At 29.1% G+C, this 20,598-nt stretch overlaps 1 protein-coding gene across 2 annotated transcripts in view; it reads left to right on the top strand.

Annotated features, from left to right (window-relative positions):
• LOC107442136 (agrin) overlaps positions 1 to 20,598 on the top strand; it is a 203,133-nt gene that overhangs the window by 128,468 nt on the left and 54,067 nt on the right. For both annotated transcript variants that reach the window (XR_011637174.2, XM_071182999.2), the window contains exons 15-17: positions 6,079 to 6,222; positions 6,318 to 6,563; positions 7,536 to 7,661. Coding sequence is in view for 1 of the 2 variants with exons in the window: in XM_071182999.2 (XP_071039100.2) it covers positions 6,079 to 6,222; positions 6,318 to 6,563; positions 7,536 to 7,661 (516 nt within the window). In the remaining variant the exon portion in view is untranslated. The remainder of the gene's footprint in view (positions 1 to 6,078; positions 6,223 to 6,317; positions 6,564 to 7,535; positions 7,662 to 20,598) is intronic.

Below are 20,598 nucleotides of genomic sequence, written 5' to 3'. Positions count from 1 at the left end.
GAAACCGTAGTAATTTTTCAAAATATGTAAAAAAAATTTAGAAATTTGAAAATTTTAATCGATTAAAAATCTTTAGTTATTAATAATATAATTTATTTTCGATTTAAGCATTCATAAAAGTTTGGTAAACATTGAAAGGTTCATTTTTAAACGACGAAAAGTTTCATTTTTGAAGGTTCATTTTTAAAAAGATGAAAAGTTTCGTTTTCGAAGGTTCATTTTTAAAACGATGAAGATCTCTTAATTTTAAAAAGTTTGTTAGACTTGCAGAAAGTTAAAATCACATGATGGTTTTATTTAATGCAATATCACCGTTGCTACTTCCTTTGACAAGTGTATAGGGCAAAACAAGGAAGCTCTGTTGCTTGTAGCTATGCTAATTATAGCATTTTCAAAAGTGGAACAGTAGTAATTTTTTAAAATCTGTGAAAAATAATTTGAAAATTTTAATCGATTAAAAGTCCTTAGATATTAATAAAATAATGTTTTTCGATTAAATCATTTATTAAGGTTTGGAAAGTATTGCAAGGTGCATTTTTGAAACAATGAAAAGTTTTAAGTGGCAATCAGTACGAACATTTGTCTTCAGAATATTATATCATACATCTGCAGGGCAAAATTAGCAGTTGCCAGAGGCCCCACAAGGTTATAACAACATATGGCGATTAAAAAATTATCCGCCAATCACCTACTGAACAACATTTTCTTCTTCGAAAATGCAACTCATATGCATTTTATTATAATTATTTTCTTAATAAGATTGAATTATTATAAAATTTTAATACTATTCTGAAAATAAGTGTTTTCTAGCTTCATGAAACATTTGGAATAACCGTTTGATGACATCTGTTATATATTTGCCATGCATATTTTAATACTTTTTTGGGATGAAAGAATACGCTTCTTACATATTAGGTTTCTTACTTAAAAATATTTTATTGAATAAAGCATTTTAAAATTTTAAATACGCTTATTCAAAGAATTTCTGATGACTCCTACTTAATTACACTGGCTCTGAGAGTTATATCACAATAAATACAAGAACTTCTTTTCAATATCTTACAAAACTCCACTAACTAGGTATAAAAACCGACGACGTTACCTGACTGTGTAAGAAAATCAGAGACCTTGCTATGCCACTTATTGGTGATCAACGCCAGCAAACGAGCGGATAATCTGTGTAAAAAAACCGACGACGTTATCTAACTGCGTATGAAAATCAAAAACCTTACTATGTCACTTATTAGTGATCAACGCCAGCAAACGTGCGGATAATTTGCGTTATAAAAACCGACGACGTTATCTGACTGTGTAAGAAAATCAGAGACCTTGCTATGTCACTTATTGGTGATCAACTCCAGCAAACGACGGGATAATCTGTGTAAAAAAACCGACGACGTTATCTAACTGTGTATGAAAATCAAAAACCTTGCTATGTCACTTATTAGTGATCAACGCCAGCAAACGTGCGGATAATTTGCGTTATAAAAACCGACGACGTTATCTGACTGTGTAAGAAAATCAGAGACCTTGCTATGTCACTTATTGGTGATCAACTCCAGCAAACGACGGGATAATCTGTGTAAAAAAACCGACGACGTTATCTAACTGCGTATGAAAATCAAAAACCTTACTATGTCACTTATTAGTGATCAACGCCAGCAAACGTGCGGATAATTTGCGTTATAAAAACCGACGACGTTATCTGACTGTGTAAGAAAATCAGAGACCTTGCTATGTCACTTATTGGTGATCAACTCCAGCAAACGACGGGATAATCTGTGTAAAAAAACCGACGACGTTATCTAACTGCGTATGAAAATCAAAAACCTTACTATGTCACTTATTAGTGATCAACGCCAGCAAACGTGCGGATAATTTGCGTTATAAAAACCGACGACGTTATCTGACTGTGTAAGGAAATCAGAGACCTTGCTATGTCACTTATTGGTGATCAACTCCAGCAAACGACGGGATAATCTGTGTAAAAAAACCGACGACGTTATCTAACTGTGTATGAAAATCAAAAACCTTGCTATGTCACTTATTAGTGACCAACGCCAGAAAACGAGCAGGGTTATAAAGGTCAACGGTTTACCAGAAATTCAGATTTGCAAAGATATAAATTTTCTTACCACATATTTAGTAACAATACGAAACTTAAGAATTTATTTAACTGAATAAATATTTTTTATACCATGCTCTAAAGTATTATGAAAAATTCACCGAATTTTGCCACAATTACCAAATTTTAACACTTATTATTAAACATTATTTTAATGTTAATTTTACCAACATTACCCAATACTTCGATAAAAAATACCTTAATCCCTTAATAAATACCTTAAAATATCTCAAAATATATTTTTGGTGCTCCCAGAGAACAAAGAATACGGTAAATTTTACCATATTCTGGTATCTTTAACTATACTCTTGCTGCGTAGAGTTTATAAAAAGTGCTTAAAGGTGCTTATTTTTGATTTACGTTTCTCAAAAGCCCTTAAAGGTGCTATTTTTTACTCAGGGTTTGTAAAAGGTGCTTAATTTCCTACCTTTTAGAAATAGATTTTTTTCTTTGTCGTGTCGATTGTCTTTCTAAATTACAAAAAATGCATGATTTTCTCAATTTTCTCTGAATATTTATCAGGAACTAGTTATTTTATTATGATTAATTAATGTTTTAGAAAATGTTTTGGAATTTTATTGATTTTATGTTTATAAATTAACAAATTTTAACGATAGAAAAAAATAATTTATATTACTGTACAAATCCTAATTATGATTTTTTTTGGAGGAAAGTGATTAAAAATATTTTTTGAGTGCTTAAAAAGTACTTAAAAGGTGCTTAGTTTTTGTTGAAAAATCTGGCTACGCATCCTGATACTTTTTCCTCAGTGTACATAGAGAAGAAACTAAAACCGTTATTAATGCATTTGAATAAAAAAATGCTAACGCTATAAAAAAAAAGAATGGTATCATATCTTAAAAGTACACATTTCAACTAGGATTAAATTTACTGTGCATTTCTGAATAAAATTAGTGTTTATGAAACAGTTAAAAGAAGGGATTATGCTGGATTGAAGATACAGATGATTTATATTTACGAACTTAGAAAGATTCATCATTCTTATTCTTTTATTTAAAATCAAACGGCAAAAAAAATTATGGATATGTATGGAACTTTTGTATGGATAAATCTTCAGAATAAAGCTAAGTTTATTTGTCCAAATGAGTATGGGGAAAAAGATCGGCAAGAGGGATAAGAGGGTAAAAAAAACTGCATTTCATATGGAACCAGCTTAAAATAGGGATAAATTTAGTTTTTATTTGCTGAGAATTTTTCCATTTGTTAGTTTTGAAACAGAGAAAAACGTATTAAAATTCAAAAGAAGTCGATTCTTTCTGCATCTATTTAAAATAAATCCAGTTATCATTGAGAATCAGATAAATAAACAGAATAATTTTTCAGCTTCAAAAAAATGTATCGATTTCTATTTCTAGTAACTCAAAGTATTTTTTTTTCATACAATCGATTGGAACGAAATTCAATAAAAATACAAATATTATTCATATATTTTATCGTGAAGTAATTGGAGATATGAATAAAGGAAAAGAATGATCGCATTCTGCATTCATGACATTATCAGAAAAGGACATTTTTCTTAATTTAATCCTGATTATAGGTTAACTCAGGGTACAATAATATATTTTTTTAAATAACAGCATCGTACCTTATCGCAATATATTTGAAAACTTATATCCCAATTAAATGAAGTGCAAAAAATTCAAATGCAAAAAATTCAAAAATTATAAAAGTGTTTAAATTAATATTTCTATATAAATTTTAAGTACAAGTTGAACAAGTTTTTTTACTTAAAATTTTAATTAACATATGTGTTGCTTAGTTACATTTTAGTCATTTTTATTTTCTTTGAAGGAGGTACAAGTATGAGATTATATTCCAGTGGTCTCTTTACTTGGTTAAATCTGCATTTTACAATTCGAGTCAGTTGTGTTCTAATAAGAAAAATGTGTGGTTTTACCATTTAAAAATATAATTTACATTATTAATAACGTTCTTCAATATTTCATTAAAATTATTTTCGACCAGTAGTTATTTGTGACACTGATTATTATACAAGAAGAGTTGAATTTTAATGGTTCGAATAAAAATTAATTTAAGAGTTAAAATATCATGAGAGATTATAAATTGTGTTTATTTAGTTTTGGAGCTGACAACTTGAACTGTTTAAATTAATGATCGAAACGTCATCCTTCGTTCGCGAATATCAAGACTTTTTATTCAACAAAAATTTTCATGGCGAAATTAAGATGATTAATCGATATTCACAAAGCCATTTTTATTGTTTAAAATTAATAACTTTCCCCATTTTTCTGCTCCCATTTTTCAGCAGCATTCCGTCGGCGAAGGAGCAGGATAATTCTTGCGTAACTTCTTAATTGGCAGAAATAGGAGCTTTATCAGCTCTTTTTTTGCCATTTGATCCAGTTGTCTTGAAATGGTGAATTAATCGTGTCACCATTAAGTTATCGGATACTATTTGCAGAAGGATATTTCTTGCGCAACTTCTTAATTGACTGAAATGGGAGCCCTATCGGTTCTTTTTTTGTCATTTGATCCAGTTGTCTTGAAATGGTGTATTAATCGTGTCACCATTAAGTTATCGGATACTATTTGCAGCAGGATATTTCTTGCGCAACTTCTTAATTGGCTGAAATGGGAGCCCTATCGGTTTCTTTTTTTGTCACTTGATCCAGTTGTCTTGAAATGGTGAATTAATCGTGTCACCATTAAGTCATCGGATACTATTTGCAGCAGGATATTTCTTGCGCTACTTCTTAATTGACTGAAATGGGAGCCCTATCGGTTCTTTTTTTTTTTGTCATTTGATCCAGTTGTCTTGAAATGGTGAATTAATCGTGTCACCATTAAGTCATCGGATACTATTTGCAGCAGGATATTTCTTGCGCTACTTCTTAATTGACTGAAATGGGAGCCCTATCGGTTCTTTTTTTGTCATTTGATCCAGTTGTCTTGAAATGGTGTATTAATCGTGTCACCATTAAGTTATCGGATACTATTTGCAGCAGGATATTTCTTGCGCAACTTCTTAATTGACTGAATTGGCACATATGTCTCACTGGCTCTTATGCTATCACCTACTGATACAGAAGTCTTAAAACGGTAAAATAATTGTATCGCGTTTGATTTATTAGTCACTTTAACTACACGATATTTATTGCGCAACTCCTCAATAACGTGAGAATATGACATTCAAGAAAAGTAAAGTTTTAACAGGAATATTCGCTCTTCCCAGTAAAATAATACGTACTTCCTGGTACGACAAATAAAGTACCTGAACAAGAGATTATCAATACCGATTAAAATACTCGCGAATTGTATGATATTTGCATTGCAAACTGCTACCTGCAAGAAAAAATTCGAAATTCAATGCATTTTTACTGAATTTCAGAACGTTAAATTACATGTTTTGACAGCTTTTAGAAAAAGGGTACCAGGTATTATATTATACCAGGTATTATATTAGTATATTATAATAATTAGACGAAATTATTAGACGCACTGTAATTTTTTAATAATTGCATGATTTGCAAGAGTTTATATGTAATACTTTTATATTTAAACATACATGTAACAGGTTTTTACTCAGGATATTTTTTTTATGTATCACTTCCTATTTGTATTTATTTTCAACGTATTGCATTACAATATTAACCAATTAATATACGAGCGCAAACAAGTGCAAACCGGTTTCAGACACACAATAACAATAAAGCAGTATAGTATTAACTGATAATGAAGATTTTACGTAGAATCTTACAGTGTGTCTAATAATAATGCCAGGGACTGTAGATGCATTGTAACTTCAATGTTACTCTTATATGTATTATTCTGTATTTGTTGTATCCATTCCAGTTTTATCTTGGAATATTTTAAGCGTCTTATCTTGTACCTGCAACTTGTAAGTCTTGATTGTATTTTCAATTTTACCCTATTATGTGATTATTACATCGACATGTTTTGTCATGTCTTAGCTTGTACCTGCAACTTGTATGGCTCAGTAAGGGATGACTGCGAGCAAATGACGGGACGCTGCGTATGTAAACAAGGAATACATGGGATGAAGTGTGATATATGTCCAGAAAAAACAGTTTTAACTCCTGATGGCTGCGTCGATGGTAATGAAATCGATATAAACTTTCGCAATCACATAAAACGCATCCTTTTACCCTTTTTTCTTTTTAATCAAGTTCTTCGCTTTTTTTTCATTTAGAGTCTATAGCCCAGCCTATAAGTGGTTCCTGCGATGAACTCATGTGCTTCCATGGTGCTCAGTGCAGAGAGGTTATTGAAGGTCATGCTCAATGTATCTGTGACATTCAGTGCTCAGCAGAAGATAGTAAAGACCCCGTATGTGGATCCGACGGTAACACGTACGGATCTGAGTGTCAAATGAAACTGTTTAGTTGTAGATATCAGAAGACTATTACGATTGCTTTTCAAGAAGCTTGTGCAAAAGGTAAGAATAATAACTCAAAAATATCTGCCACCAAAAAAGAAAAACATTCAGTTTTTAAAAAAATTTGTTTTACATACAAGAGTTAATCTTTTGATTATTCGCGCACATAAAAATTAGATTAAATACTGCTATTATTAGCAACTTTTGAAAACCATGCATTACAAATTAATTCTAACCTAACTACGTGTTCTTAACCGCTTCCCTGATTTTCCCGAGTTAACTCCGGTATGTATAGATTTTATTTCATCACCGTCGGTGAACAGCAGACCCAATTTCATGGGACTACTAATGTTCAACTCCGTAGCCTTGTCATTTTGAACCCAATTCAGAAGACAAGGATCGATTGAAATTTGTATATATTGAATATTTGTATATATTGAATATTGAATATAATATAATTGAATATATAAATATTTATTATCCCGAGTAAACTCGGGCATGGCAGAATTGTTCAAAACGTTCTGTTTTTATTCGGCCGGAAGCAAAACAAAAAAAAATAATAATCTGCTGTGATTGGAAGTTTGCCAATATTTGTTTGGGAGTTTTGCTATTTGTGGGACTGCAAATATCTTTTGTACAATTGTATAATACGATGGTGGATGAATTGACATAGAAGAAAGAGTAAAAAAATGGTGTTGGTGAGCTAAAGTGAAAATAATGCAGATGATTTTTCAGATGATGAAGATGTGAACCTATACAAAGACTAATATTTAATTTTTTTCATTTGCCCGAGATAATTTGGGATAATAAATGGATGGTAAATTAAATATTTTTGACGCATGAAAGAAATTAAAATTTCAACTTATAACTTGTGTATTATGTTTTGCTTTAGTTCCTTGCATTCATAAATGAAATAAAAAATGAAATTTGCAATTTTTTTTCCCTCAAAAAAAATGGTAGGGGTAGCAGTTAAAAGCTTGCATTACATTAGCATCAATCAATGCTAAATATATTTTTTGTTTTTATTCGCAGAATTGCATAAAAGGAAGAAGAACTACAAATTGAAACGTTCTCTACCTGCAGCCAACTTTTCTGCCTTTAATCATTTGGAAAAAAGAACTTTTTATTTCAAGGAAAATATGACTGTGTCACATGAAGGTGAGGGTGTCATATCTCAAAATTCTTAAAGTAGTATATTATAAGCTAAATATCTAATGCATAACAAGTTATTATTTTAAACGTAGAAAGAAATCAATTGCCTTTACACGATAGTGTAGTTTTTAATAATTTCTTCTTTATTGTTCAAACTGTTTATGGAACAGTACAAAATAAATAAATGCTAGTAAAACTTGAAAAAAAGGTGATAAACAATTTTTTAAGGAAAATTCCTTACTCAAAAAGAAGGATTTTATTTTATTTAATGTTTAACCGTAAATATTGATGCTTAAAGTTTTATAATAGAAAATCTCGATTGTTTCGTAATTAAATTTGCTTTTAAACGGTCTTAAAAGGGACAGCAAAACACTCAATTTCTTGTATTGGACGTGTTTACATGTTTGAAATCTTTAAGCCTCAAATATTTTATGAGATTAATACATATGGTAGTAGAAGAAAGAAATATTGTAATTATGACGAAGCGTAAGTAATTGCGTAAAACAAGTAATCGCGAGAAAGTGTAAACATGAAATTTAAAAGTATTGTAATAATGAAATTATTTCTTAAGCATATATGTTTTTTTTTATTTTAACGAGTTTTATACATAATTTATTTTCATATAATTTATTACATATATATTGTGATATAATTTCTTTTGTATATATTGCCATGCATTATATATATATTGTTTTGTCAAAAAAATTACCGGTGGGTGTTATGGTTGCATTACAGTTTTTGTTTTTTAAAAAAATAGCATATATAAAGGTTCATGATAAGATATACCAGTATATATCACAAAAAAGATTAAAAATCAATTCTATAGTTTGCAGATTGTTAAACATTTTTAAATTGCAACGAAAATAACTCTCATTGCTGTTCAATCAGTCTTTAGCATTAAAATATCCCTCTCCATAAGCTTATTTTTTAAAGTAAAAGCTCTCTGAACTTACTCTCTAATTAAAAGTTTTCTCGATTTCTAAAAAATAAAGACATATAGCCTGTGGAAAATTTTTTCTCGGTTTAAATTTTATTATGATTACAGGGTATGATCCATGTACATGGATCCATACCCTATTAGTGGCATGTTCCGAATCATACAATTAGTCTATATAAGAGACCGAATGTTTCTCTAAGTATTTCACTAGGCACTCTAGAAATTTTTTTTGCCGTGCTTTTACCTTCACGGTGCTCTCTTGTCAAAGAAAAGCTGCACATTCCTGACTAAATTAGTAAAACCAACGGCCGGTGAGCTTGGCTTGTATGCGCGTCACAATTTACAACAAGACCAAAATGGCTTTCTTTTTATAAACATTTTATAAACACATTTAAAAAAAATCTTTTTTTTTAATTTTTTAAAGTTTTTTTTCAAAAAAAAAAACAATGACCAAAAAAATCAAAAAAATTTTAAAATCTTTATTTTTTTTAAACTTCTAAAAAAAATTCTTTATTACATATTTTGTTTTGGAAAAAATAACTAGAACACATTATCGTAGCATTAATTTACTTTAATATAGTACATAGAAAGGATAAGATTTACCAAAATGAATCACACAAGGAACATTAAAAAAAATAATGTCACATTCTGCAGATCGTTAAACATTTTTCAAATCTCAAAGAAAATGGCACTCATTCCAATATATTCAACTAGTCTCTCATGAATAATGCTTCAAAAAATCACGCTCCATACCATTTAAATGAATAAAATTCTTTTAAACTTCTTTTCAAAGTAAACGCTCTCTGAACACATTCCGTAATAAATAGTTCCTCGCTACCTCTAAAAAAAATATAAAGACAGATGGTCCCAGGAGGAGTTTTCCTTTCTTTAAATTTTATTTTGATTTCAACGTACATGCAACATTCCCTGTCAGTGGCTTGTTCCCAATGATACAATTAGTCGATATTAGGGACTGAAAACTTTCACTTAAGTATTTTACAAGACTCTCCTTTTTTTTTTTATAAACATCTCCTCTTGTCTTTTTGGTAAAGAAAAATCAATGATAAGTGCAGAAAGAAGATACAGTGAACAGCATTAGTTCATGCTAAGAGGGTGCCAGTAAATTAAATTTAAAAGAAAAACTTGTTTTTAGATGTACTCTAGCCTTTCTTCATTACTTAACGTCTTCCAGTCACTAACAACTCACAGGTTTTTTTTTTCTTCCTTAACCTCTTTTGCTTATCCTACTTTGTTTTTTAAGATGAATTGGAGACTTTCTAAGGGAATTGGGTTCAGTTGCCTAGGTAACCAATGGCTGCAACAAAAGGAAGATAAACTCGCTATCGCGATATGGGCCAAGGAAAAAAAAAAGAGGTTTTATTTAAACCAAGATGTAATCCAACATCATTGCTACTTTTTAGAAAAACTTAAGGATAATTAATTTTTCAATTCAATAATTGTGTAAAGGAAGGGGGAAAAATTATTTTCTTTTAAACTCGTGTAACGGTCTTTATTTTCTTTAAAAGCAGGTGTTTGCCGTATGAGGATTTTTTTATTTTATTGTTTGCATAAAATAGAAAATTTGCTCATTATCTTGTTTAACCTAATCAATACGTTCATTGTTAATTTACTTCCTTCACGGTTTCAGTAACCTTTTAAGAAGAATAATACCGAAATAAATTTAAAAACGGAATCTGTGTTTAGAGATTTTGATTTTTTTTTTTTTAAACATACTAGGATTTCTCCACCCGCCTACTCCCATTATTGATTCTTATTAATCATTGTTTATTTCTTTTTAAACGTCAATATTTTCCACGAAATCCAAAGCATTTTAATTTCAAAACATGCAATTTTTTAGTAAGAAAATTTCTTAAAATGTTAATCTCATTAAAATATTACTAGGATTTGAAATATAGTCATCTGAACTTTAAAAAAAAGTTTAACCTAAGGAATACAGAATGACTGACTCAGCACGTAGAACTAAATGAGTTTTATTCGTTGAAATAGTTTTGTTCGTTGATTAAACTTATAACAATTTGAATAGGGAATGGTTCTTGTCTGTATTTGTTTTCCATTTAATTTTACTAAAATGTTAAGACTTATATCTGGCAACTCGTAATCTCTATCGCTTTTCCTTTCTACTTTTGATTGACATTTCTCGAGCTCGAGATTATTGAATAGCAAAATGAAGATCTCATAAGGAAAAAATAAATTTTCTGCAACCATGGATAAATAGTCAATATTTAAAGCATATAAAGCATGAAAAATATCACACGAAAAGCACTTAAATTTTCTATAACTTTCGAAAAAACAGAAATTACAAAAAAGAAAAACTCTGGTTAAAATTATGTAACAAAATGTTCCTATTAGCATATTAAATTCAACGAACAGTAGATGGTCGAAATAGTTTTTTTTATAACTAATAGTTTAACAATTAAAGATTCTAGAACTAACAATCGAATCGAATTTTTTTCGATTCCATCAAATTCCTTGTACGATTTTCTTCGCACCTCTGCAAAGCAAAATGTAACGTTTTTCAAAAAAGGGATTAAAAAAATCGCAAAAAAGCACTAAAAATATTAATAAGTTTCAAACAAATTAGAACTTCGAAAAAAAAAGAAAACTCTACGATAAGTTCACAAACAAATGTGGCCATTTCAGCATGCCTAATTTTTTTCTGTAGTTGTCTTCCTGTGGTCTGTAGAGTAGCCCGAATGGTATTTTTTCCAATAAGTTTAACAATTAATAATTCTCGAAATAAGCATCGAATGTTACTTTTTAATTCAATCGTAATTTCTGTACACTTTTTAAACAGGTTAATACTTTCAAATTTTTAAATCTTAATTTTTGTGCAATAAAACGAAATGTTACGTTAAATTGAACATCCAAAACTTCAGCAGAAATGGTTAAAAATCAATACTGCGCTTAAAAATCAATCAAGTTATGTAATGATTTGCAGTAAATTGTGTTATCAGGTTTATAAAATTAAGATAGTCATTAAAGTTATAGATTAAGTTGGTTGGTTTAAATTACATATGCCGAAATAGTAAACTAACCAACGATCATTACATTTCTAACTGGTTATTATTAAGGCAAACACCATTTTTGGTAACTGTGTTAAAAATAGCAAATCATTACATAGTCCGGTAAATAATTCAGAAATGGTTAAAAATCAATACTGCGCTTAAAAATCAATCAAGTTATGTAATGATTTGCAGTAAATTGTGTTATCAGGTTTATAAAATTAAGATAGTCATTAAAGTTATAGATTAAGTTGGTTGGTTTAAATTACATATGCCGAAATAGTAAACTAACCAACGATCATTACATTTCTAACTGGTTATTATTAAGGCAAACACCATTTTTGGTAACTGTGTTAAAAATAGCAAATCATTACATAGTCCGGTAAATAATTCCCTTGTATTCTCAACAGTTATTTTTTTATATTGAAATACATTTCCCGGTATTCCCTACACTGACTTTTTTTACATTTCTTAAGGTCCATTCATTGTCCGTTATTCCTTACACTAACCGATTTTAGATGTAAAATTAGTAACCAATGCTTGCTCTGATTAATAGCGGTTGCCAATACGATTTTGATAATTTTATTTTTTTAATTTAAACCAAGTTATAACATAGAATTATTCCGACATTCGAGAAAAATTAAAGAAGGATCAATTTTTCAAATCAATAACTGTTTGAAAGCGAAAATTTTTTCTTTTATTTAAGCGCGTTTAAGCTTCTTTATTTCCCTCTAAAAACTGGGGTTTGCATGTTTTTACTTTATTTTATTAAATTAAAAACGAATTTACTCATTATTTAGATTTTCTTAAACAATATATTTATTATTAGTGTTTCAACCATTATGAATTAAATTCGTTCTTCGTCATATCTTAAAAGAGGATGTTCTTAGATCATACATTTTCGCAATTTTAAAGTTTTCATTTTACTGTTATTTTCACTGCAAACAAGCGCAAAAATTAATATTTATATAGACTGGAATCACATTTTCTTACAAAATTTCGTGCTTTTGTAAAGAATAAAATTTTTCAATTTCGCCTGCGAATGTTGAAATTCTTCCATACCAGTGTATGAAAGAGCGCCATTCATGACTTAAAAATAGCAAAATAAAATGAAGAAATTTCGATCCACTTTATTTAGGATTTATGAAAATTTAAGTTAGTAATTTTAGAGTTATTGTAGTTTCAAACTACACTCACTTTTCAAAGTAAAATTTTTGAGAACATTGTTCAGTGGTTTTTTTTTCGCTTCCGTTTACCTATTACATAAATTCTTTTTTGCTATTCATAATTTTTCAATCATCCAATATTTGCTTCGTCAAAAAAATACTGATATAAGCAACATATATGTAAATTCAAGTTATTTTTTTAATAAAATTTGCTTGCTTGTTTTTTTTTTCCTTTTTTGCTTATCCTGAATCCTCTTTAGGATAATTTAATTCGGTTGTTTTGGTTACTATGGTCAACAAGCCAAGTTTCCTTTTTAAAATTTAAAATTAGGTGTCACTTTTTTTAAAATTCTCTTTCTTATCTTTTCGAATCTGCAATTTTTTTCATTATTTTTAAAACTGCACACAATACAGCTATATATTTTTATCTATGCGATATAAACTCCATTTCTGTGTCACTTTACTAGATGTTTCTTGTAAGCAAGCGTAGCATTTATTAAACAATTTTTTTTAAAAAAAAACATTTTTTTACGAACAATTCTTGCATACATAACATAAATTTAATTAAGAGGAAAATATTAAAAAATATTATACTTAATTATTTTACATTAATTTTTAATTGTAATTAACATTTCATTACTAAAGCATAGTGGCTTTTGTAAAATAAAACATTGACGATTATTCCACGCGAAGCGTTTAAAATAATCGAAATATAATACTATATTTTATTTTGATAAAATTAAAATTTATTTTATGGAAAAGTTTCACCCCAAGAGTTTCCTTAAATTTTCATGCAAACTAATCTTTCTCTCATTTCCAAACAATGCAAACAATTATTTTACTAACAATAAGCATAAAGTTAAAAATTATATTTCTAGTGAGTTTAATTATTGATATTTAGCATTTCCAACCATATACTAACAATATATGAAAACAAATTCTATTTTTATAATAGTTATTAATACGCTTCTTAATGAATTGAAACAATTTGTTTGAAAAATAAATTTTGTTTTGTAAAATGATGCCGACTGTTTGATTTAATATTAAATATAAGAATATAATTCAATCCAAAGGTATATTTTTTTTAAAAATAATATTAACCAATAATTTAATTCTGAAAGAGTATTTTTATTTTGAATTAAATTGAAAAAGGAATTTTTAAAACAAGATACTGATTTATTTACTTATGTATGCGAGTTGGATTTAAAGGTCGCAGATTAGGTCTATTGTTTCACATTCTAATATGCAATCTATTGTAAGCAAATAATGAAGGAAAAAGAAAATTCTTTTTTCGCGAAGATAGAGATTTTAAATTGACAACTATTCATTGCAAAGATATGCGTTATTTTTCTCATCGTTTACGTTTACGGCTCATTTAAATTGTTCAATGTTTAAACAAATTGAAATTCAAAAGATAACACGAAAAATATGCAATTACACCAAATTAACTTCTTCTCTTCAAAAATTCTATTTCCTTCCTAAATGGCCCTTTAGGATTAAAAAGTAAATAAACAGTTTCATTTACGTATTATGTAAATATTAATCTTTAATCTAAATTCCGAACACATCCAAAAGAATATTCAAATAGGATTTGATAGAATAAAAGTACATCCTTTCAATTGACTAGTTGTTAATAGAGCCAGATTAGACTAAATTATTAAAATTTTAATTATCAAATAAGAATAGTAATTATTTTTTCTGAAGAAATATTTAGGAACTATGACATGAAAAAAATCCTTAAATAATACAATCTATCTATTTTATATGAGATTTAATTTTTCGTATTTGTTATTACTATAAAAAATAATCATTTTTAAGATATAGTGAGTAGTAACAAGGCGATGTTATCGTTTGAATATTTAAAGTAGTTTTATAACATAAGGTGACGGAGTACCATTATTTAGATTATAGTTGTATTAACAACTATTTACAGATTAAAAAAACTATGACTCTTGGGTTTTGACTGACTAACTTATTTTTAAACATTGGGTTATTTGCATTGACTTTGTTGAGTGCGATTTGTTGTGAACTGTGATTTGTTGAGTTTGGTGAATCTGAGTTAAAAAAAATTTTTGTATCGCGTATTTGATTGTTTTTTTTCTAAACATAATCTGGTTCATAAAGTTATAAAAGAATAACAATTCAAACAATAAAAGTAAGCATCAATCATAGGGATGTAAAAAGCATCTCACCATCAAAAATAAACTTAATTGAAACAGCCAGTTAGTCAGTTAGTAATATTTATGTAGAAACTCATAGTAAATTTGAAATAGTTTTTCGTTGCACAGAGAAAAAATTAATTATGGTTCAGAGAAAATATTTTTTTATACATATTTTTTTATTTTAACACTCAGGAAATAATTTAATTATTAGCTAAAAAGGAATGATAAAATGCTAAACATCACCGTTAAATTATATTCATGAGATAATTGCATTTATTTCCTAAATTCCATTCATTAACTTGAGATCAAATACTAGATAAATTATCATTTCTCCGAAGATCTAACTTTGTATAAAAATGAATTATCGTTGAGTTGTAGCACAATAATTGTGTTACTTATGCTTTGTAAGCATACATAATGCCGAACACCTTTCACCCTAATAACTATCATTAATAACGAAATTATTCATTGTTTTCAAACTAATTTCTCACAATTATTCAGGATCACATCTGTATAATTATGTATAACTCTAAATGTAATTCTTACTACTAAACCGTATAGTTTTATTATAACTTGTCTGTTTTAAATATGGTTTTAAACAGGAGTTAGTAAATCAAATTTCCCATTATAGTTATTAGCGTTGCTTAAATTTACAACATTATGTATCCTTTTACGGGGAAGCATGGAATTATAAATCAAAGTTTTTGAAATAAGTAGTTTTTTACTGACACATAAATAATTTTTTTTTCTCTTTTTAATTATTTTTTAGAAAGATTAACAATTTTGCATTAATATATGCAAACTTGCGATCTTCATTCAATAAATAAAATTTTATGTTTTATTGATGTTTCTTTACCTCTCGTCTTGTATTTTGATAGATTCTCATGAAAGTTTTTCATTAGTTTTATGAAATCAATAACTGCACCGGATTAAATAATTTTGAGATTCAAAACATAATTAAAAAATTGAAGATTTTCTGATGATATGAGACAAGAGAGATGTGATCTGTATATTTTCATATTTTTATACAGTTTATTTGGAATTATCAATGAAAAATTCCTCAATATTATCTAGCATCCATATTGTAAAAAGGTTTTGACGCACATTAACACAAAAAATGACGTCAACACTTTAATGGAGAAAGTTGTATTGGGAAACACCAAGAATGTCGTCTAAGATTACTTCCGGTAGGTAGGTACTTTATTTACGTCACACTAGAGCTGCACAATGGGCTATTGGTGACGGTCTGGGAAACATCCCTGAGGATGATCCGAAGACATGCCATCGCAATTTTGATCCTCTGCAGTGGGGATGGCTCCCCTGCTTTGGTATCCCGCTGACCTGCGCTCGAAGTCGAGCACTTTACTGTAGAACCGTTTAAGGAGGGCTGATGCCACGCACCCTCCGTTTCTACGCAGGCTGATTATAGTTGTAGCGTATCTACCACTACAAATATACAATTACAATTCACTAGTATATAAGACATGTTAACTCGATTCTATGATGGGGTACCTTTTCATAGATGACAGTTGACATGGACGATAACCACTATACCCACAAAGTGGTCACCCACCCGCTTACTGACCGCAGCCAGTGATTCTTGACTTAAATGTTCTACTGGGAACCATTTCTTTACAATCTGTCAACTGCGACCCGCAATGGCTGAGGGGATAGAGCGTTCGCCTTCCAATGAGGTGAACCGGGTTCGAATCCCAGCAATAGTTGGTCGATACGAATCCGCATCCGGATGGCACCGACCGCAGTGCTGTTGTAAAATATCCTTAGTGGTAGACGGATCATGGGGTAGAGTCCCCTTGCTATCAGGCTAACCGTGGGAGGTTCTCGTGGTCTTCCTGTCCATGTAACTCAAATGGGGGTTAGTTCCATCCTCCACAAAGTCAATCCTCCACAAAAGTCCTCCACAAAGTCAAATTTCTCCCAATACTTGATCCTGGAGTTCCCTTGTCTTCTGGATTGGTTCAAAATGACAAGGCTACGGAGTTGAACATTAGTAGTCGTAAACCCAAAAATCGGTTGTTCAACGACGGTTATAAAAAAAAAATCAGTCCACTGCGGAACACATTACTTTCGGAGTTAAGTAGATGCCACCATTTTTGATGTTCAGTAACATTAAAATAAATAGTATATGGAACTCATAAGAGTCTCAAAAATACTTTTGTGATAAAATTTAAAGTAAGTTTAGGATGAAATACATAGTACATACTTAAATTAATTCTTAAAACTAAATTGGTTTGTAAATTACACCGAGAGAACGTTGCAACGAATAAAACAGACGCTGAAAAAAAGTAAATACCATGAAGCCATTTAATAATATTGACAGATGTTAATTAAAGTATAATTTTTCGTTTTTGCAGGACTAAAAGCACACAACCACTGTAAAAATATCTGACATGTTAAGAAAACTTTTTTTGCGCCAAAGAGTATGCGTGTGCTGCGAAACAAACATGTTGGCAGAAATTTCTCGTAACAAAACGCTGATGAAAATATGTGTACACATCAAATATTTTATGTCGTTCAAGGTTCGACAAACAAATTTGGCTTTGGCGCAAAGGTAGCTGTATACTCTCTAGTTTGCATAGTGATATGCATTTTCAAAATTTTGTATTATTATATAGGTATTGTGCATAAAATGCAACTGAGCATAAACTACGTTTGACGGGAAAAATAAACACCCATAAATAGTCTCGAATAGTCGTAGTAGTGGTTGTTTTTGTTTGAGAGAATTTTTTCACGTTTTTTTTTTTCAAATGCAGATTCACCTTAGTTTGGTTTCTTTATAAAAAGGTGATTTTATTTTATTTTAAAGATTTTATTGCTCTTGAAAGTGAGTAGCTAAAGGAAAATCCAATTATTTAGCGCAATTCAAAATACTCCTATTTACACTTAAGATGCTTTGTATAACTCCTTTAAAGAAAACACAAAAAGTAAACATACATTTAAACGTATGAAACCAACAAATAATTGCAAGCTTCCACTATAACACCCTAATTAAAAGCAAGTGGTTTTCGTTACAAAAACTGGAGAAACGAGAACAAAAAGTTTAAGTATTAAGCGTTTCTAGTCTATCCCTAAATGCCCCTAAGGAAACAACAACTAATGATGTCTTGATTATATGAAATATTATTTAAAACTCAAAATCGACAAACAAGAATGGCTTTTTTTACACATATCTTGAGGTGACAACTCAGTGGGACCAATTAGAATTGAAAATTTGCCCCGGGCTATCACTGTCTTGCGTTTCTTATTATTTAAAAATTTCAGGTTTATATTAAATATGCTTATTTTTAAAAGATTAAAATTGTGCAAGATAAAATGAGAGGAAAAAAATATCTATTTTGCTTTATTCTAGTAGATTTCATAAAAATTTTAATAAGAATATAAACAATGTTTTGGATGGCATTTTCGGAAGAAAAAATAAATAAAATAAAGCAGTTTTTTTTTCTTTGTTTTTGTTACAAATAAAAAGAGTTTTGTTTTAAAAGAAATATATTTACTTTGAAAAACGCTTATTGTGTTTTTAATTTTAGTTTAAAAAAATTCTTTTTTTTTTATACATGTTTGACTATGAAACGAATTTTCAAGATCATTTCGCAGATATTACCCAATTAATGTTTGAACACAAAAAGTGTTGTATATATGACAAACAGTGGCAAAAGTCGTGGTACATGCTTGTTACCAAGTTGGTTTTTTATTCTGTTACCTACTACTGTAACTTTAAAAGATGACTGTGTTTTGACTGTAGATATATTTTCAGTTATTAATACATAATAGTATACAGTGGTTGTTTCTGAAAATATATTTTAAAAATAAAACACACATGCAACCGTTTTTTTTTTAAATATTTAAAAAGTGAAAACTTTTTAAAAGGAAGATTGTCCCAATTGGTTTAATATAGAAGATATTACTATTGATACTTCATATTCAGCATATATTAATATTCAATTTAGGGAAATCAACTGAAAATTATTGATAAATGTCCTGCCTGAAAACATTTTGTTTTATTTGAGGAACTCGAAAATGTTAAGATGCAATGAAAACTGCTGAAAATTATAAAATTATCTGGAATTTCTAAAAAAAAAAAAATTTATGCTAAAGTATTTCTTGAATACAAATAAATTAATTAATAATTACTAAACAAACTGAAAAACTTTTTCGGGACATTGTAAAAAGTATTTTAATTATATTTCAAAATAAAAAAACAAAACTACTTCCTTATCAACTAAGCGCTTGAAATTTTCTAAGAATGAAGGAAAGGAAACGGAAAATAGTTCACATCTGAATTTTTGTCATATATATACCTTTTGTCACATATGATCTTATTAGAACAGCATTCCCGCAACTGGCCATTGCAGGCGAGAGGATCATGGAGGCTAAGTTAAAATTATGGTCAAATAACCGTTTTGTATTGTGAAAACATTTCTAATGAAAATAAAAAAGCATAATTACATGAATAAAACCAGAATATATAGTATTTTAACCATTCCTTTGGTAATTCTTCCTTCCATATGGCAACAGTTTACCGGAAATTTAGGCTTTCAAACCTTTAGTTCTTATCATCTCACACTAAGTAAAAATACGAAGTTGAGAATTAAATAAATAGCATTTATGTCATGCACTAAGGTATCCAGATAAAATTACAAATTTACATTTACCAATTTTAGGATATATTATAAAACCATATTTTATTGTTAATTTTACCGAAATAATTACCATAGCACTTCCATAAAAAGTGATAGATCTTTTTTTAGTGTTCCCATAGAGCCAGTAACACAGTCTGGTAGTTTTGGCTATATTTTTTTTTCCAGCGCAATAGTTTAAGCTAATTGATGAACAGAAATAAATTATTGAAGAATATTCCATATCTTAAAATAAATGTTTAGATAGAGTTAGGAATTTGTTTTCATTTTTTTTTAAACTAAGCATAAAGAAGATGAGTGGTCACTCATAAACAGAACAATTGGGCAAAATTTTTACAGTTCACATGTGTCCCAATATCATATTTTTTAAATATTTATTTACTGTTATTCACACGAGTTATACTCACTACATGTAATTGTTGAATTTAATGAATGGTTAAGTAAGATAAAAGAATTTCTATGTATAAAAACGCTGAACACGCCGAGATAGTATCTAGCTTTTATCAATGAAAACATAGGATCAAGATTTTCTAAGTTATACATTTGGCCCTAATTGTTGCTATTGTAAGAAACCTAAAAGAAAAGATATGTACCAAATTTCAAATGCTTTCCCTGAAAATGAGGATACAACAAGTTCATACAACTGTTCAAAAAGATACTAAACTTAAATTTCCACAACCCTCTATACTTAAGAGTGAATCAGTATCGTCACTGTCTCTTACTGTTAAAGTAATATCATCAGACATGTCGTCAGGTTTACCGGACATCGATTTTGATCTATATAAGCATAATTAATCATCAAAAATCACAGAATTTTTGTTTTATTTGAAGAGGAAGATACTATAGCTTTCTAAAAGGGATATCTTGAAGCTATAGAGCACATCCCGACTGAATCTTGAAGTTACAGGGTACATTCTGACTGAAGGAGATATCTTGAAGCTACATGGCATATTCTGATTGAAGGAGATATCTTGAGGCTACATGGCATATTCTAAAT

The sequence above is a fragment of the Parasteatoda tepidariorum genome, chromosome 7, assembly GCF_982258835.1.
Source record: "Parasteatoda tepidariorum strain Cologne lab strain chromosome 7, Ptep-v5.0, whole genome shotgun sequence".
Classification (NCBI taxonomy): domain Eukaryota; kingdom Metazoa; phylum Arthropoda; class Arachnida; order Araneae; family Theridiidae; genus Parasteatoda; species Parasteatoda tepidariorum.
This window is presented reverse-complemented; position numbering and strand designations above follow the sequence as displayed.